Source organism: Diaphorina citri, unplaced genomic scaffold (genome assembly GCF_000475195.1).
Source record: "Diaphorina citri unplaced genomic scaffold, Diaci psyllid genome assembly version 1.1 scaffold736, whole genome shotgun sequence".
Lineage (NCBI taxonomy): Eukaryota > Metazoa > Arthropoda > Insecta > Hemiptera > Psyllidae > Diaphorina > Diaphorina citri.
In genome coordinates, this window is record NW_007378169.1 from 99,446 (window position 1) to 117,822 (window position 18,377).

General features: G+C 36.8%; 4 protein-coding genes across 5 annotated transcripts; 2 read left to right on the top strand and 2 right to left on the bottom strand.

Annotated features, from left to right (window-relative positions):
- Positions 1–954: 954 nt before the first annotated feature.
- On the top strand, positions 955–5,736 carry LOC103511647 (HD domain-containing protein 2). The gene is made up of 4 exons (XM_008476375.3): positions 955–1,106; positions 1,740–1,832; positions 5,027–5,102; positions 5,478–5,736. The coding sequence occupies exons 1-4, from the start codon at positions 1,039–1,041 to the stop codon at positions 5,721–5,723; spliced, it is 483 nt and encodes a 160-aa protein (XP_008474597.1). The 5' UTR covers positions 955–1,038; the 3' UTR covers positions 5,724–5,736.
- Positions 5,737–6,545: 809 nt separating this feature from the next.
- On the bottom strand, positions 6,546–7,178 carry LOC108252683. Its single transcript, XM_017445067.2, has one exon. It carries the CDS (start codon positions 7,141–7,143, stop codon positions 6,868–6,870), a length of 276 nt encoding a protein of 91 aa, XP_017300556.1. The 5' UTR covers positions 7,144–7,178; the 3' UTR covers positions 6,546–6,867.
- Positions 7,179–12,118: 4,940 nt separating this feature from the next.
- Positions 12,119–12,848, bottom strand: LOC103511650. Of its 2 annotated transcripts, none has more exons than XM_026825356.1 (2): positions 12,434–12,845; positions 12,119–12,216 (listed from the first exon to the last, which is right to left on the bottom strand). In XM_026825356.1, exons 1-2 carry the CDS (start codon positions 12,707–12,709, stop codon positions 12,175–12,177), a joined length of 318 nt encoding a protein of 105 aa, XP_026681157.1. In that variant the 5' UTR covers positions 12,710–12,845; the 3' UTR covers positions 12,119–12,174. The 2 variants fall into 2 exon arrangements, with proteins under 2 accessions (XP_026681157.1, XP_026681158.1); XM_026825357.1 differs by having other exon boundaries at positions 12,162–12,224; positions 12,442–12,848.
- A 286-nt stretch (positions 12,849–13,134) lies between these two features.
- On the top strand, positions 13,135–17,475 carry LOC103511651 (translocating chain-associated membrane protein 1). Its single transcript, XM_026825351.1, is given in 10 exon segments — positions 13,135–13,668; positions 14,347–14,358; positions 14,360–14,389; positions 14,391–14,448; positions 14,991–15,020; positions 15,023–15,168; positions 15,170–15,300; positions 15,545–15,660; positions 16,174–16,500; positions 16,716–17,475. Coding segments are annotated over 10 exon segments (1,104 nt in total). The 5' UTR covers positions 13,135–13,542; the 3' UTR covers positions 16,844–17,475.
- Positions 17,476–18,377: the final 902 nt, after the last annotated feature.

The following is an 18,377-nucleotide window of genomic DNA, read 5'->3' on the forward strand; positions in this document are numbered from 1 at the left end:
ATAGGTACCTACATCAGTTCTTTTACCCTGCCATTGGCATTGCACAGTCTGATATTTGTTATCTAAATTCTTCAAATTTATCAGTTGAGGTCAGATATATCAGGTCAACTTCCAACAGCATATCATTTTGCTTCTGTGTAGACAGTAGTGTGATAGTGTTACCTTGGATTTTGCACACTTATTCAGGTAGGTGTCTGATTTCATAATAGCATGTTTTATTAAATTTGTTTCTAAGATGAGATTGTACCTAGAGCAATGGAATTTTTTCCATGGTTCCTCAATTCTAGTAGAAGAGTAGGGTGTTTTACAAGCTTGGTTTTCAATTTTGAACTGATCATATGCATACTTGTGTTTTATTAAAAACACTCTAGTATATTTGACAGGGCCCAGAATTAGCAGTCATTATTAGCAGCTAATAGCAAGATTTTCAAAGCCCTGGTAAATTGACAAAGCTCAGTCATTGTGGGCATCAAGTAAAATCAACTTTAGGAATGTTAAATATCTTTAATAAATTGATAATCAATTATTTTTCAGGTTGAGAGCTTCAAAATGTCTGACACTGCTGCCAAGCACCTAGTGGAACAAATAAACAAACATCTAAATCAAATGCAAAACGGTCGAGTTAAAACATAGACCTTCACTTTGGTTGGTCAATTATGATGTTAAATAAAGATTAATAAATTAATAATAGTGCTTATTTATACTGCTTGCATAGGACTGAAAAGTCCCTTTACTCCAGCAGTAGGCTACTACTATTATTGTGGTCAAATTATCTCAATGTGTTTGTAGGTAATACACCTACTAGGTGTCCCTAAAGCTCTTGAAAAAGAAAAGGGGAAAAACTCATAATTAGATATGTTTCACATTAGATATAACAAACAGCTTCTAAGTAATTTTAAAATGAAGTCATGGATTTTTTCCTCCTTTTAAGAGGTTTCATATAGACTTATATATTTATTTATTTATTTCCTGCAGCATATCAAAAGAACTGGATGGGTACTGAGGAATGTTAATGATCCAGAAACTATATCTGGACATATGTATCGAATGGCAGTGATGACATTCCTATTGGATGAAAACAATGAAACAAAACTGAACAGGACAAGGTATTATTTCTTTTGTAGGAATTTTCATAAGCACAAATTTTCTTCATAAATGTATTATTATTATTATTTTTATTTGATACAAATCTCAATACATTTTTTTTTTTCTTTCATTAAATGGTATGCCCATCCGTAAAAGCAGGAGCTTGTGCTACAGAAGGAGAAGCTTTGCTAAATACCAAGTACCTACACCTTGCTAAATTTCATGACTTGGACCCAAATCACTAATGTTCAAATGGAAAGTCCTCTACAGTAGCTACTGACATGATGGTTTCTATAATAGGTATCTAAAGGTACCATTGAAAAAAAAACTTGATAAACCAGGAATTTTCATAAGCACAAATTTTCTTCATATTATTTTTTTATTTGATACAAATCTCAATACAATTTTTTTTTTCTTTCATTAAATGGTATGCCCATCCGTAAAAGCAGGAGCTTGTGCTACAGAAGGAGAAGCTTTGCTAAATACCAAGTACCTACACCTTGCTAAATTTCATGACTTGGACCCAAATCACTAATGTTCAAATGGAAAGTCCTCTACAGTAGCTACTGACATGATGGTTTCTATAATAGGTATCTAAAGGTACCATTGAAAAAAAAACTTGATAAACAGGTTTTTACTTAATTTTGTTCAAGATGTATGGAGCTCGCTCTTCTACACGACATGGCTGAGTGTATTGTAGGAGACTTGACCCCGTACTGTGGTGTGAGTAAGGAGGAGAAACATAGGCGAGAAGACTTGATAAAGAGGTTTTTACTTAATTTTGTTCAAGATGTATGGAGCTTGCTCTTCTACACGACATGGCTGAGTGTATTGTAGGAGACTTGACCCCGTACTGTGGTGTGAGTAAGGAGGAGAAACATAGGCGAGAAGACGAAGCTATGAAAACGTTGAAGTCTCTGTGTCACACGCAAGGAGATCGGATGTACACACTCTTCCAGGTAAAAACAAAAAGACATTCAATCAGACAAACAAATTAACTACCTAGTCAACTATTAAACTCTTTCAGAAAAAGGGCAGCGCCCAGTCAAGCCTATATTCTAGTGGCGAAATTCTCATGTTCATTTCATAGCCATAAAACAACTCATGTGGTGTATGTCATAGCATCATGTCCCTTATTAGATGGGTAAGAAGAGACAATACAACAATAAAGATCTTTTTTACTGAATTTCTTACAGGAATATGAAAGCCAGGAAACGCCAGAGGCCAAGTTTGTGAAAGAACTAGACATCGTGGATATGCTAGTTCAAGCTTTCGAGTATGAAAAAGCACAGCACATAGACCTGAGTGAATTTTTCGTACCTGAGCGATACACTTTTGTGTTCCCGTTGACCAAATCCATGAACGAAGAGCTAGTCAAGCAAAGAAACGAGCTGATTAGGAACAAAACGACACAAAATGGAACAATAAAAAATGCCTCATAGTGTGATATCGAAACTCTTGTGTTCTCATTTTAATCTGACCTGCTTGAATGATATGAAATCAACGTGAACGACTTGGGGAAAAAAATTGTACCTTGGGGAAAAAAATTGTACCTCGGAAACCATTTTCATATTACCTCAAGGCACATAGTTTTATATCCATTCCGATCTGGGAATGGACAAGTTTGGACAGAAAAATTATAAACTCTCAAGTGTAGGGCTCTTAGTTAGACCTGAATCTGCTGAAAATGAAAATATAGCGACTTGAGTGTTGAAAAGTTGAAATTAAAAAAATACTAATTTATTTAAAGATTTTCATAAATCTAGGTATTCCAAATTCATGTACCTTTATAATAATGTGAACAAACAGATTAAAAATTAGGACATTTGTCACATTTAAATCAAAGTATGTAAATTAAAATTAGAAATATAAAATTGATTCAGTTTTACTAATTGGTGCTAAATCTGAAAGTCAGAATGCTTGGGGAAATGTCATTTTTGCACAGCTGGAATAATTGTTTCCTACTCATGTATCTGTCTGTCTGCAATACCCTCTATCTGTCTATCACACGCACCACAAGTATTTACATACATAGGTACGGTCAGCTCCCATGGCGTAGTGGTCAGTCAGCTCCCATGGCGTAGTGGTCACTGCACTCGCCTTGCACGCGGGAGACCCGGGTTCGATTTTTTACTTTCTATTTCTTTTCAAATACCTACGTATTCTGCAAATGTAATAGAAAGTCGTGTGATGTTCACACCAGTTATTTGTTCATTTGCTATGGTTGAGATTTTTTTTTACTTTGCCCTGAAGCGATATCGAAAACAATGAGGTATATTCACGGTATGATTACTACCAGTTGACATTATTCAGTAGGAAAATAGCCCAGTGATCAACGTCCCGACATTTGTGAACAACAACGATATTATTCAGTAAAATAATAAACCAACAATTCCCCAGCCTAGTTGACTTCGAAGGTAGCGCGTCTGCCTTGTAAACGCTAGGTCGCGCGTTCCATTTCCGCCCGGGGTGAACATTATCCTAAACTGATGAGGTTCGTTCTCGGAACGGCTGACTTTTTCCTATTCTGTCCTCCTCTCTCCGATTTCGGAACGATAAGACCACCGTTAGTATAGTTCACTCTTACAAAAAGAGTTCTAATCTTTTCAATCTATTTTCAGACGTGAAGAGAATCCATGACGAAGATAATTATTTGTTATGGTTGAGATTTTTTTTTTTTTTTTTACTTTGCCCTGAAGCGATATCGAAAACAATGAGGTATATTCACGGTATGATTACTACCAGTTGGCATTATTCAGTAGGAAAATAGCCTAGTGATCAACGTCCCGACATTTGTGATCAACAACGATATTATTCAATAAAATAATAAACCAACAATTCCCCAGCCTAGTTGACTTCAAAGGTAGCGCGTCTGCCTTGTAAGCGCTAGGTCGCGCGTTCCATTCCCGCCCGGGGTGAACATTATCCTAAACTGATGAGGTTCGTTCTCGGAACGGCTGACATTCTCCTATTCTGTCCTCCTCTCTCCTACTTCGAAACGATAAAACCACCGTTAGTATAATTCACTCTATGAAACCTCTTACAAAAAGAGTTCTAATCTTTTCGATCTATTTTCAGACGTGAAGAGAATCCATGACGAAGATAATGAGTGTTGACTTCGAAGGTAGCGCGTCTGCCTTGTAAGCGCTAGGTCGCGCGTTCCATTCCCACCCGGGGTGAACATTATTTCGGAACGATAAGACCACCGTTAGTATAGTTCACTCTATGAAACCTCTTACAAAAAGAGTTCTAATCTTTTCGATCTATTTTCAGACGTGAAGAGAATCCATGACGAAGATAATGAGCTGACTGAGGTAGATCAGAATACGAAGAAAACTCAGCGTAACATCAAAATGAAAGCCAAGTAAGCAACCCGGCTCTCCTGCGCCCAGCCGTGCTGAAACGGCCAAGTTCCATTCTATGGTTGTCCTCTTTTCTACCCTACTGAATTGTTTTCTCCATGAAAGGAAAATCGAGCAAGTTTTCTCTCCCAAAAGTCTCGTTATGTATCGTCGGCCGTTTTCCAGTAGGAATACCTACTTGTTTGTTTGCTGGAAGATCATTGATCTGAAGGTAAAATCTTTAGTAAAATTGTTGTCAACAATACTCATATAATAGGAAGACTGAAAAATAGTGGATCTAAAGCAGCGCCTACCTATACTATAGCCGATCAACATCCTCTGCAACGTGTCTCACACTATCAACTTTTTCCCCCACCAAAATCCTTTGATCTTACCTATTTGAGTTCGAGTTTGATGCCGATCGACCACAGTGTAGTGTAGAGGCACATTTAGAAGCCGAAAATAACTATTTTGTGGAGGTGCCGAGCATTTAACATGTTTAGCATAAATATCCCCTCATCCTCTCGAGGGATCAATATATTATTCTCTTGAAACAAAATATTTCCGAAGCGCACACTAGTAGACTTGATATTTCATAGGCGAGAAGACGAAGCTATGAAAACGTTGAAGTCTCTGTGTCACACGCAAGGAGATCGGATGTACACACTCTTCCAGGTAAAAACAAAAAGACATTCAATCAGACAAACAAATTAACTACCTAGTCAACTATTAAACTCTTTCAGAAAAAGGGCAGCGCCCAGTCAAGCCTATATTCTAGTGGCGAAATTCTCATGTTTATTTCATAGCCATAAAACAACTCATGTGGTGTATGTCATAGCATCATGTCCCTTATTAGATGGGTAAGAAGAGACAATACAACAATAATGGGCAGCGCCCAGTCAAGCCTATATTCTAGTGGCGAAATTCTCATGTTCATTTCATAGCCATAAAACAACTCATGTGGTGTATGTCATAGCATCATGTCCCTTATTAGATGGGTAAGAAGAGACAATACAACAATAAAGATCTTTTTTACTGAATTTCTTACAGGAATATGAAAGCCAGGAAACGCCAGAGGCCAAGTTTGTGAAAGAACTAGACATCGTGGATATGCTAGTTCAAGCTTTCGAGTATGAAAAAGCACAGCACATAGACCTGAGTGAATTTTTCGTACCTGAGCGATACACTTTTGTGTTCCCGTTGACCAAATCCATGAACGAAGAGCTAGTCAAGCAAAGAAACGAGCTGATTAGGAATAAAACGACACAAAATGGAACAATAAAAAATGCCTCATAGTGTGATATCGAAACTCTTGTGTTCTCATTTTAATCTGACCTGCTTGAATGATATGAAATCAACGTGAACGACTTGGGGAAAAAAATTGCAAAACGACACAAAATGGAACAATAAAAAATGCCTCATAATGTGATATCGAAACTCTTGTGTTCTCATTTTAATCTGACCTGCTTGAATGATATGAAATCAACGTGAACGACTTGGGGAAAAAAATTGTACCTCGGAACAGTAGAAATCGAAACCATTTTCATATTACCTCAAGACACATGGTTTTATAATTATACATTCCGATCTGGGAATGGACAAGTTTGAACAGAAAAATCATAAACTGTCAAGTGTAGGGCTCTTAATTAGACCTGAATCTGCTGAAAATGAAAATATGGCGACTTGAGTGTTGAAAAGTTGAAATTAAAAAATATTAATTTATTTAAAGATTTTCATAAATCTAGGTATTCCAAATTCATGTATCTTTATAATAATGTGAACAAACAGATTAAATAATAGGAAAATTGTCACATTTAAATCAAAGTATGTACATTAAAATTAGAAATATAAAATTGATTCGGTTTTACGAATTGGTGCTAATTCTGAAAGTCTGAATGCTTGGGGAAATGTCATTTTTGCACAGCTGGAATAATTGTTTCCAACTCATGTGTCTGTCTGTCTGTCTGCAATACCCTCTATCACACGCACCACAAGTATTTACATACATAGGTACGACCGATTTAAATAGATAAAAGAAAATCAATACCCTCTATCACACGCACCACAAGTATTTACATACATAGGTACGACCGATTTAAATAGATAAAAGAAAATAGGGTTTGTTAAACTGGCTCTCAAGATCTAAAATTAGATAATCCTCTTAAAAGGGGCGAATAAACCCAGGCATTCAGAGCCGGCTGAATGGCCTGGTTTGATAGTTTGTCTCGTATACTTCTGGTTAGAAACCAATATTTCCGAAGGTCGTAGATCCATTAGATACGATTTCCAATTTCAAATGTGGGAATGGAACTCGGAACTTTCTATGTACCGCAAGCGAGCGCGTTACCATTGGGCTAACTGTGCCCTCTATCTTGTCTTATTCAACGGAACTACGGCCTTGGTAGGTGGGGGGTGGGGTTATTAACCTATCACAAATCCACTAAGTGGAAGCTCGCACAACTGGCTCTTCAATGACAATGGACTTGGAGAGTAAATCATACACTGTTCTATTGTAGGGAAAGAAAAAGAAAAGATAACTAATAGGTATCATGATAGTCACGTGAATATTCTTAGTGAAGGAACGCACGAGGGAGTTGGAAAAGCCCAAATCAGTACCTGGATACACAATGACGGTGTTGTCACGTACGTGAACTATGCTCTCGGCTCGTACGACGCGAAGTTTGAGCAGGGATTTCCCTGCGGTAGAGCCTCCCATTCCATCACGAACTGCAGAATGAGATAAGCAGAATGCCTGGAAAAATAAGACGCGAGAAGAGTAGGTATAAGTATACTAATATCTTTATAACCTGGCACACTACGACATGATTTCCAACCTGTTCTTTTGACAGATCCTTCTGGTAAAAAAATATTAAATTTTCTGCTCATTTTTTTCCTGCTGTTCGCTGTTTTTTTATTATTAAATTTCCTCCTGTTTTGCTGATAACCTGGCACACTACGACATGATTTCCAACCTGTTCTTTTGACAGATTCTTCTGGTAAAAAAATATTAAATTTTCTGCTCATTTTTTTCCTGCTGTTCGCTGTTTTTTTATTATTAAATTTCCTCCTGTTTTGCTGTAATAAAAGTATAAACATGGTACTGAATTCTACAGTCCTACATTCTGGACTCCACACAGGAATTTGTAAGCTACCCCTTTATGACTCCAATTTTATGCTAAACATGTTCAATGCTTGGCACCTCCACAAAATAGGTATGAGTATTGTGAATTTGTGGAACAAAATTGGACTCAATTCAGTACTTACTTAAAATTAAAAGGAAAAAAAATACTTATGGGTTTTCTACTGAAACCTCAAATAAAATAGGTGCATAAATAAATGGAAAAATAGGTACACTCAAATTACTAATTTTCAATATTGCTTTTATAAATTTATTCTTGACTAACAATATTTTTTCTCTTTTTCCCCATCAACAGAAAATCATTGTTTTGCTGTTCTCCTTTTTACTTTCTATTACTACAGTATAGCGAGCTATACTAGTAACGAAAGTATTGCAATCGGTCCAAATTTTCAAAATCGGGAAATGGTTGGAAATATCCGTTTTCGGATCCCCTGATGTCAAAAAAGTGGTTTTAAGCCCATGGTCTGTACGTATATTACGTACTACAGGTTTAAATGGGAAAAAGTAGAAAGTTGTGAACAAAATATCTCAAGAACGGTTTGTCACAGAGAGATGAAATTTGGTATGCTATCCCGGTATGGTCCAAGGACTCGACTGTAACAATTTGGTGAAAATTGGACAGTCACTCATCCAGATATCAACCAAAGTCAATGTTGCTTCGGACGTGTGTAGTAGTGTGTACTACCAAAAATATAGGAGCTAGGTAAATTATCACTATATACTTACAACATACAATTTTCTATACATCAGTTCTTTTACCCTGCCATTGGCATTGCACAGTCTGATATTTGTTATCTAAATTCTTCAAATTTATCAGTTGAGGTCAGATACACACGATCTTGGCAAAGAGTTTTTTCTTGATTCCCGTTATGTAAAGTGTTCAAAGTGTGTGTAAAGTGAAAATATAAGCTCTAACCGTTTAGTCAGTATAGCTGAAAACCGCCAAAAAACGGTCGAAATCTGTCCAAAAGCGGTCAAAATACCGCCAAGCGCAGCAACCATCTCAAGCAAACGTTTTGTGTTGCATCCTTGTCACATTTATGAACTTTAGCTTATACCGTTCCCAAGATATTGTTAAATTACACCGAAAAACGCCAAAAAGCGCTAAAATGCCGCCAAGCGTTGCGCCGGTCTTAACCAAAAGTTTCGTGTCGCATCCTTGTCACATTTGACAGCTACATATCAAATTTCAAGTCTCTAGCTCTTACCGTTCTTGAGATATTTTGTTTACAGACAGACAGACACAGAGACACACACACGGACCAATGGCTGAAACTTTGGATTTAGGCTCTAGGGACCTCAAAACGTGTTTTGGCACTAAAATCTGACCATCGAAAATTTGACCCGATTACATTACTTTCCTTCCTATAGGATAAGGAAAGTAAAAATGAAACTTTTCAGGGCTTTGGATCCCAAGTTTTGAAACGCTCTAAGGTTTTGGATCTGAGTTTTGAAACTGAAACCTGAAACTTTCGTGTCCGTTACGTAACAAAGCAGACTAAGCAGGGAGCTCCCAGGGAGCTGAAACTGAAACCTAGGTTTCAGTAGGTATCGACATAGTTTGTAGTGCGCTTGCGCTTCTGGCTTTACTAGAGTACTAGAGTTGTGAGTCTGAGATTTCATAGGGTGTCATAATTCAAGTTTCGAAACTTCAACTCAGCGGTTTCATGAAACCGGATCCGTATTCTCGGTTTCGAAGCTGTGTTTCAAAACAGTTTCATGAGGCACATCACTAATTTCTGGGCTGCAACACACTAGGACAACTGTGGTAAAAACAATCTGTTATCCTGGCTGGAGACCATCACTCCTGTTTGGCAACAGCTAAACTGCTAAAATTATAACCTTAAACTTCACAGCTCCAAGTTATTAGACTAGGTACCTCCAGGTTATAGTCCATTGCTTTGTCCAACTGGTACCTCTGAACCTGAACCTCATGATGGCTCGTTAGTGTTTGATAGATGAGTGCCCTCAAATTCACTTACCTTGTAAATATTTTTTTCACACTCAAGACATTTGAAGGCCTTCTTCTTCAAAGGATTTTTAAAACAGTTTGACACATGGTTACATGGTTTTGAAGATATTTAGTTCTCTTAAACAACTTGGAACAATGAACACACTCCATTTTGGCAAAATACTGAACCTGAAGGTGTATATGTATAGGGACCACTAAACTTATTTTAATATTTTAAATCATAAATCTAATTAATCTATGGAAAAATCACTGAAACAGCCTGATCCTGAAACAGGAAACAGGAATGTCAGGAGGTCAGGACGTCAACGCTCTTTGTCTTTGTGCTTTGTCAGCTTTGTCTTTGTCTGAAGTCTGAACGTCAACGCTCAACCTCTCAACTCAACTAGGGATGGGCGATATATATCGATATTTCCGAATATCGATATTTTGGTTTCGATATATCGATATTTTATATCGATATTACAGTTTCCGATATATCGGAAAAAAATGTCAATATCGATATTTTTTCAGCTAAGTAAATGAACCTTCTAACGTACATAATGGAGCAGTTGCAAATGGGTAAAAATTATAAATAAATGGTCGATTCCTATGTAAAAAGTTGGGAAAAATCCAAATCTGAGGTGAAAACTCCGAGAAAATAACTGTAAAAGGTCGAAAATTCAATTTTTATTTTCCGTTCTAATGAAAGAGTTCAAATATGTGTGACGTCAGATAACTGTAAAAAGTCGAAAATTCAATTTTTATTTTCCGTTCTAATGAAAGAGTTCAAATATGTGTGACGTCAGACTTTACGCAGTTGTTTTTTTTTCGTCCGTTAGGTAGCGGCACTATGCAAGCGCGCTAGCGGAGGAGCAGAAAGAACTGCGCAGAAACGTATATGCTCACAAACACATTTTAATGCGTTGCTTGCGAGGGAGCTTTGCTCGGGACATTTGATGTGACGTATTCGCCTATGGGAGCGTATGCCGTGACGTCAAAGTTCACGATTTACCGGTATTTTTTAAATCGATTTATCTCGGTATCTAGAAGCCGTAGAAGAAAAAGAAAAATTCCGTTGATCCTCATTTTTCCTGCTCTATGACTTTGAAACATCACCCAAGTAAGCGCAACCGATCTATTATGTACATATTTATTTCATGATTACTTTATTTCTCATTTGAATTATAATATTGGTTGCTATTAATCACAACCTATTACCTATTGTATTTTAACAAGGAAATCAAGGAATTGGACTGTGGGTATGGGGTTTGAATCCAGCAAATAGTAGATTTTTTTTGACTTTGATCAACTTTACTATGAATATTATTGTTTGATAGGTATTTTTGATAAATGAGATCTTACCCTACTCTACTCCTAGTCATGGTATTTAATTCAAGGCTCTAAGCTTAAGCTATAAGGAAGGTAGGGGAACGTCCACCGTCACTAGAGTGACCCCAAACCCTAAGAATTGAGTACTTCTTGTCTAATTACGAAGGGTCAGACTTCAGAGTGCTCAGTTGTACAGTGAGCTCTCCCCAATACCCCTACGGCCCTACCTACCCTAATAATCCTAATATCGAAAAATATCGATATTTAGGAATATCGATATTTTACTTTCGATATATCGGTAATATCGATATTTTACTTTCGATATATCGATATCGGAAATATCGATATTTTTATAAATATCGCCCATCCCTACTCTCAACAAGTTGAACAAGTCAACAATGTTATCAACACAGTGGGCGAGTTTGAATACTCATTTGTATAGTCGAATCATTTATATTAAATTTAGTATAATTTGAACCTGTTAGTATAATTTTTAGTATCAGACTTTTTTAGATATTTTTTAGTATAATTTTTGGTATAATTTGTAATCTTTGTAAAAGAATCTATCATGAGGGAAAAAACCTTTTTTTTGCAGCGACCGGTGGATTTAAAAAAAAAATAATAATAATGAAACAGGCCCTAAAATATCGATAGTATGAATTTATTTATGAAACAGGGCCCAAAATATCGATAGTATCAAAGAGCAAAAGTATAAACATGGTACTGAATTCTACAGTTCTACATTCTGGACTCCACACAGGAATTTGTAAGCTACCGATTTATGACTCCAATTTTATGCTAAACATGTTCAATGCTTGGCACCTCCACAAAATAGGTATGAGTTTTGTGAATTTGTGGAACAAAAGTGGACTCAATTAAGTACTTACTTAAAATTAAAAAGAAAAAAAAATACTTACCTATGGGTTTTCTACTGAAACCTCAAATAAAATAGGTGCATAAATAAATGGAAAAATAGGTACATTCAAATTACTAATTTTCAATATTGCTTTTATAAATTTATTCTTGACTAACAATATTTTTTCTCTTTTTCCCCATCAACAGAAAATCATCCTCCACCTACTATCCCCCCTTTTCTCCTAGAACCCTGTTCCCCGCGTGAGATTATTAAGATTGTAAGTTTTCTTCAAAACAAAACAATCTCCTAGAAATAGTCCAGGTAGCATAAAACCTGTTGTGTTGTAACTGAAAAGGAAACCCCCCATTATACCATAGTAGGTACATACATCAAATAATGAAAAAAAATAATAGCTCTCCACTTCTATGATGAGAAAAAAAAATCCCAATCAGCCCAATCTCAATTAAATTAATCAATACCTACCTTGAATGTTGTTATTGCTGTCCCGCATGAGATTGTTATAATATTTCATGGATTCGATCCCTTGACAGTCAATTTCAATTTATCACCTTGTACTCTTAAATTCCCATTAGAAGTTTTTCCCTTGTATTTTAAATTTTCTCTAAAAGGCTTGTCTCAATCACAGTTTGAGCATAATTGACGAAACTTTCAGACATAAAACAAAATTTTCAGTACAATACTCGAATTTTGCATGCAGTTTTACACTAGAGATTGTTATTGCCCTGACCAAATTGGTTGAAGTTGAGAAATCCATTCTGGAAAAAGTTATTGTTGAATATGTTCCGAACATTTTGAATGGTGCTGTTAACAGGAGGAGGTCTGCTGGCTGGTGGTTGATTCTGGTTGATCATCAAGTAGTACGGGAAGTATGAGTAGAAACTCTGCCACAAGTAGGCATCTTGGACCCACTTGCGTAAAGCTGTAAAATATTCCTCACTGGTTTCACACTGCTGTGCAACTAGATTGGGGATTCCCGAGGAATCCATGGTTGGGAGAGTGTCAGATCTATGTCAGACTTGAGGAAAGACAGAAAAACGGGGAATAACTTGCAAATTTAAATAATCCTGATAAACTCTTTCACTCACCGATACTGATAACAAAAAAAAAAATTGCATATTGCATTACATTAGATGAAAATTTCAAAATTACCCGCGCTAAACACACCTCAATTACCTCTGTGGCGAAACTTGCATATTGCATTACATTAGATGAAAATTTCAAAATTACCCGCGCTAAACACACCTCAATTACCTCTGTGGCGAAACGATTGCATATTGCATTACATTAGATGAAAATTTCAAAATTACCCGCGCTAAACACACCTCAATTACCTCTGTGGCGAAACGCGTTCTCTCGATATCAGGGGTTCTCAAATTTTTTTATCTACAAAAATTTCAAATGATAAAAAATCCATTTGTTTTTGTTGACGTGTTGGTCCTGTTGGATGGTTTTGTAGTTGTGTACTGTAAATTTGGAACTGAGTACTGACTACTGATACCTGATACGGAGAGTGGAAGAAAGTGAAAAGAATCCTCAAGCTGGAGGGCAGAACACTGGTCAATCTACCAGAAGTAGAACAAGCTTTCAGAAAGTGTATCCATTCTTGTGTTTAGTAGTACTTATAAATTTGGAAGTGAGTACTGATACCTGATACGGAGAGTGGAAGAAAGTGAAAAGAATCCTCAAGCTGGAGGACAGAACACTGGTCAATCTACCAGAAGTAGAACAAGCTTTCAGAAAGTGTATCCATTCTTGTGTTTAGTAGTACTTCACCAAAGTACCTAGCTTTTTTTCTCAAGTGTTAAAGAAATAGTGCAATATGGCTCTCAAAGGCCGAAAACCGAATAAGAACGTCCCCATTTTCAGTCACGAGTTTATTATCCAGAACCATGCAGATATTGTATCCTGTGTGGCCATGGTATTTGTCATTGGACTTATGGTTCAGGTAAGAATGTTAACAATTTCCTATGGAAGAGAAAGTTCCCTCTGCAAACCCTTCATTGAGAACTTTCTAAATGATTGGTTCCTGATGATTATTTTGTCCTTGCCATATTTCCTTGTGATTTTCATGTTCTGTGCACTCTGGATGGTACACAGGTGCTACCTACTTTTATCCTGCTCCTTGAAATGTTAGTTACCATATGGAATAAATTGTCACCCTTTTGCATCAAGTCCTCTTCATGGTTGAGAACTTTCTAAATGATTGGTTCCTGATGATTATTTTGTCCTTGCCATATTTCCTTGTGATTTTCATGTTATGTGCACTGTGCACTCTGGATGGTACATAGGTGCTACCTACTTTTATCCTGCTCCTTGAAATGTTAGTTACCATATGGAATAAATTGTGACCCTTTTGCATCAAGTCCTCTTCATGACCTATGCTTCAAATGCTGTAGCAAACACCAGGATTATTAAATATTTAATTTTGTAATACCTACTCAATTTTTTTTTTTTTTTTTTTTTTTTTTTTTTTTTTTTTTTTTTTTTTTTTATTTATACTATGCAGGTACCTATAAGTAACCCTACCTACATTTGAGGAGGTCTGAGGCTTTGAATAATCCCCTGAAAGTGTACTAGGGTACCACTAACAAAAATCCTCATATTTTCTCATCTCAATCTTCAGGCTACAGCACCTATATCCCTACATGTTCATTGCAATGCAACATAAATGTCAACCAAAGTGAAACCAGCAATCAAATGGATCCCTGCAACAAATACACTTATGGTTCTAAGGACATTATGTGCTGTTTTCTTTCTATTTGCTCCTGTGTATTTGTCCACCCATGGCTATCGAACAAGAATATGGTTTTGGATGTAAGTATCAATAGATAGGTTTTGTAAGGTGGAATGGAGAAATTCACAAAGCGACTACAACTTCATGCCTATGTTAAATTAATAAAAAGTATAAACATCGGGGTACTGAATTCTACAGTCCTACATTCTGCACTCCACACAGAGGAATTGTAAGCTACCCATTTATGACTCCACATTTTATGGCTTAAAACATGTTTCAATGCTTGGCCACCTCCACAAAATAAGGTATGCAGTATTGTGATAATTTGTGGAACAAAAGTGGACTCAATTAAGTACTTACTTAAAATTAAAAAGAAAAAAAATACTTATTGGGTTTTCTACTGAAACCTCAAATAAAATAGGTGCATAAATAAATGGAAAAATAGGTACACTCAAATTACTAATTTTCAATATTGCTTTTATAAATTTATTTCTTGACTAAACAATATTTTTTCTCTTTTCCCCCATCAACAGAAAAATCATACAAGAAGCTTCACCTGTCCAAGCAAAGAACAACAAGTTCAACGAGTCTGGCCAGTTGTTAGCATTCTATTTGTTCTCTATATTATCTGGGGTGAGGACATTATTTTCTGGGAGAACTTCATCTTTCAACCATTCATCCCTATGGGAAGGTTATCCACACATAGAGATGAGCTCTATGCTCCAAGTTCTACTTCATCATTCAGGAGGCATACTGGGCTGCATACATACACTGAGAGCTGTACTTCAAGAAAGTCAAGAAAGAAGACATGTTGCCAAAGATCAAACAAGCCTCCATTATGTTGTGGGCCTAGGGAAAGGAGGGGTCCCCAGGCAACCAAATTTTTCAAAAAAAAAAAAAAAAAAAAAAAAAAAAAAGTTTTTGACCAAGCTCCATACCTAGCTACTTTTTTTTCCAACAACTACTTTGCTTCCAAAAATTTCGTTTTCTTCAAACAAATAATGGCCTGTGAGTATACCCTTTATGTAAGTAGAAAACTGTTGTCATTCAGGCAACCTATTTATACATAACTGTCTGTTTTTTCTCCTTTCAGCTTCAGTCGAGTTGGAATTCTTCTCTTGGTCTTACACTATCTGTCAGAAGCCATGTATCACATTCTCCAGCTTCTTGAGTTCTTTGACAAGGAAGAAAACAACAACAAAGGTAAATGATTGAAAAATCTAACTTGGTTCTGTGAACTGTAGAACTCATTCAGAAAGAGTTCTATGAGGCCTCCCAAAGGCTTCATGGGGTCCAAAATCTATTGAGTTCATTAAATTTCTTCTATGTGTTGACCATTTCTACTTATGTTGGATTTCACCAATATTTATTCAGTCTTTAGAACTCCTGTTAAGCTAACAGCCAGTTAAGTTCCATTAACTTGACAGGACTGTTAAGCTAACAGGCTGTTTGAGGCTGGAAAGAAGGTTGGTGATTGGTGAAATCCACCATTAATCTCTCAAACATTAATAAAAATAAGATTAACCGCACGCGATTTATGGTGGAACATGGTACATACCCTAGTGACAAACATTTTTTGTGTTTTCATCGCCGTTTTTATTTCGTAAGGAAACGACTACTGCATTAGTCTCGTAGTATGCGTCGCGCGTCATAGGAATGTCAAGTTAAAACACAAAACTCACTTCGTTCCCTCTTGTTTCCCACATTACATTACAGTCATGCAGACCGTGGGCTCGCTTGCTTCAAACATCGTGTTCGTGACATCTCGCTTCGGCTCGATCATTCTCGCGGTCCTCACCTTCTGGTTTGGTCTCTCTCAACAATCTGCCGCCCAGGGAATCGATCTGCGGACCATGAACTTCAACAGCCCGGCCTTCCGCATTCTCGCTTTGTTCTCTGTGTGCAGTCTTCAGGCGTATCTTATGTTTGATTTCATTACCAATCAGATCAAGGCGTTACGAGAGGTTCAGCCCTCGTATTACAGCGGAAGTTCCAGCAAGAAAGTGGTCAACAAGAAACAGCTGCTGAAGAAGCAGAAAGACAGTGAGTATTGTAACTTGTTCGCTCTTATCTACTTGGGTACAAGTTACAAGTGGTGAACATTATCCTAAACTGATGAGGTTCGTTCTCGGAACGGCTGACATTCTCCTATTCTGTCCTCCTCTCTCCTACTTCGAAACGATAAAACCACCGTTAGTATAATTCACTCTATGAAACCTCTTACAAAAAGAGTTCTAATCTTTTCGATCTATTTTCAGACGTGAAGAGAATCCATGACGAAGATAATGAGCTGACTGAGGTAGATCAGAATACGAAGAAAACTCAGCGTAACATCAAAATGAAAGCCAAGTAAGCAACCCGGCTCTCCTGCGCCCAGCCGTGCTGAAACGGCCAAGTTCCATCCTATGGTTGTCCTCTTTTCTACCCTACTGAATTGTTTTCTCCATGAAAAGAAAATCGAGCAAGTTTTCTCTCCCAAAAGTCTCGTATCGTCGGCTGTTTTCCAGTAGGAATTGTTTGCTGGAAGATCATTGATCTGAAGGTAAAATCTTTTGTAAAATTGTTGTCAACAATACTCATATAATAGGAAGACTGAAAAATAGTGGTTCTAAAGCAGCGCCTACCTACACTATAGCCGATCAACATCTTCTGAAACGTGTCTCACACTATGAACTTTTTCCCCCACCAAAATCCTTTGATCTTACCTATTTGAGTTCAAGTTTGATGCCGATCGACCACAGTGTAGTGTAGAGGCAAATTAATACCTATATTGTGGAGTTGCCGAGCATTTAACATGTTTAGCATAAATATCCCCTCATCCTCTCGAGTGATCAATATATTATTCTCTTGAAACAAAATATTTCCGAAGCGCACACTAGTAGACTTGATATTACATGGGTTCGATCCCTTGACAGTCAATTTCAATTTATCACCTTGTACTCTTATATTTCCATTAGAAGTTTTTCCCTTGTATTTTAAATTTTCTCTAAAAGGCTTGTCTCAAGCACAGTTTGAGCATAATTGACGAAACTTTCAGAAGATATCCTATTTTAGTTAGGGACTCAATTGATTTAATTCAACTACACAGCAGGTTGGAGAAAACCAGATAGTAGGTATAGCTAGCTATTGAAATGTACTTTTCCTTGGTGCTCACTTATCTTTTTCTTGTAACTAGGTATGTGATGGATAAATCAATACTCACAATAAATCCAAGTAGTTGACCACTACATAGGTGATGAAGAATTTCAAAATGAGGAGCAAAAAAAAGTCTATGGTTTCTGCCACAATTCTCTTCCAAAATGGGGGAATCTGACATTGTGTGCCTAAACCTGCAAACAAAATTAAGTACTTAGTACAATTAAGATGTTCCATTCCTAATTTTGATACTTATTTGATATTAGTCTGCCCTAGTATTGAATGGACAAAAACTGCCAAACTAGATGATCATTTTGGGGCACTAAACCTGTTGAAAACTGGGTTCCTATGTCCATGAGAAAAGGTATTACTGAGTAGAGGGATTTAAAGGGGTACAATTAAGAAGATGTTCCATTCCTAATTTTGATACTTATTTGATATTAGTCTGCCCTAGTGTTGAATGGACAAAAACTGCAAACTACAAATAAATGCTGATGATCATTTTGGGGCACTAAACCTGTTGAAAACTGGGTTCCTATGTCCATGAGAAAAGGTATTACTGAACTACAAATAAATGCTGATGATCATTTTGGGGCACTAAACCTGTTGAAAACTGGGTTCCTATGTCCATGAGAAAAGGTATTACTGAGTAGAGGGATTTAAAGGGGTATAAAATTCAGTGGACACCTAATAATTTCACAGTTGAGAAGCTGGTTAATAATCTCCTAGAAATAGTCCAGGTAGCATAAAACCTGTTGTGTTGTAACTGAAAAGGAAACCCCCCA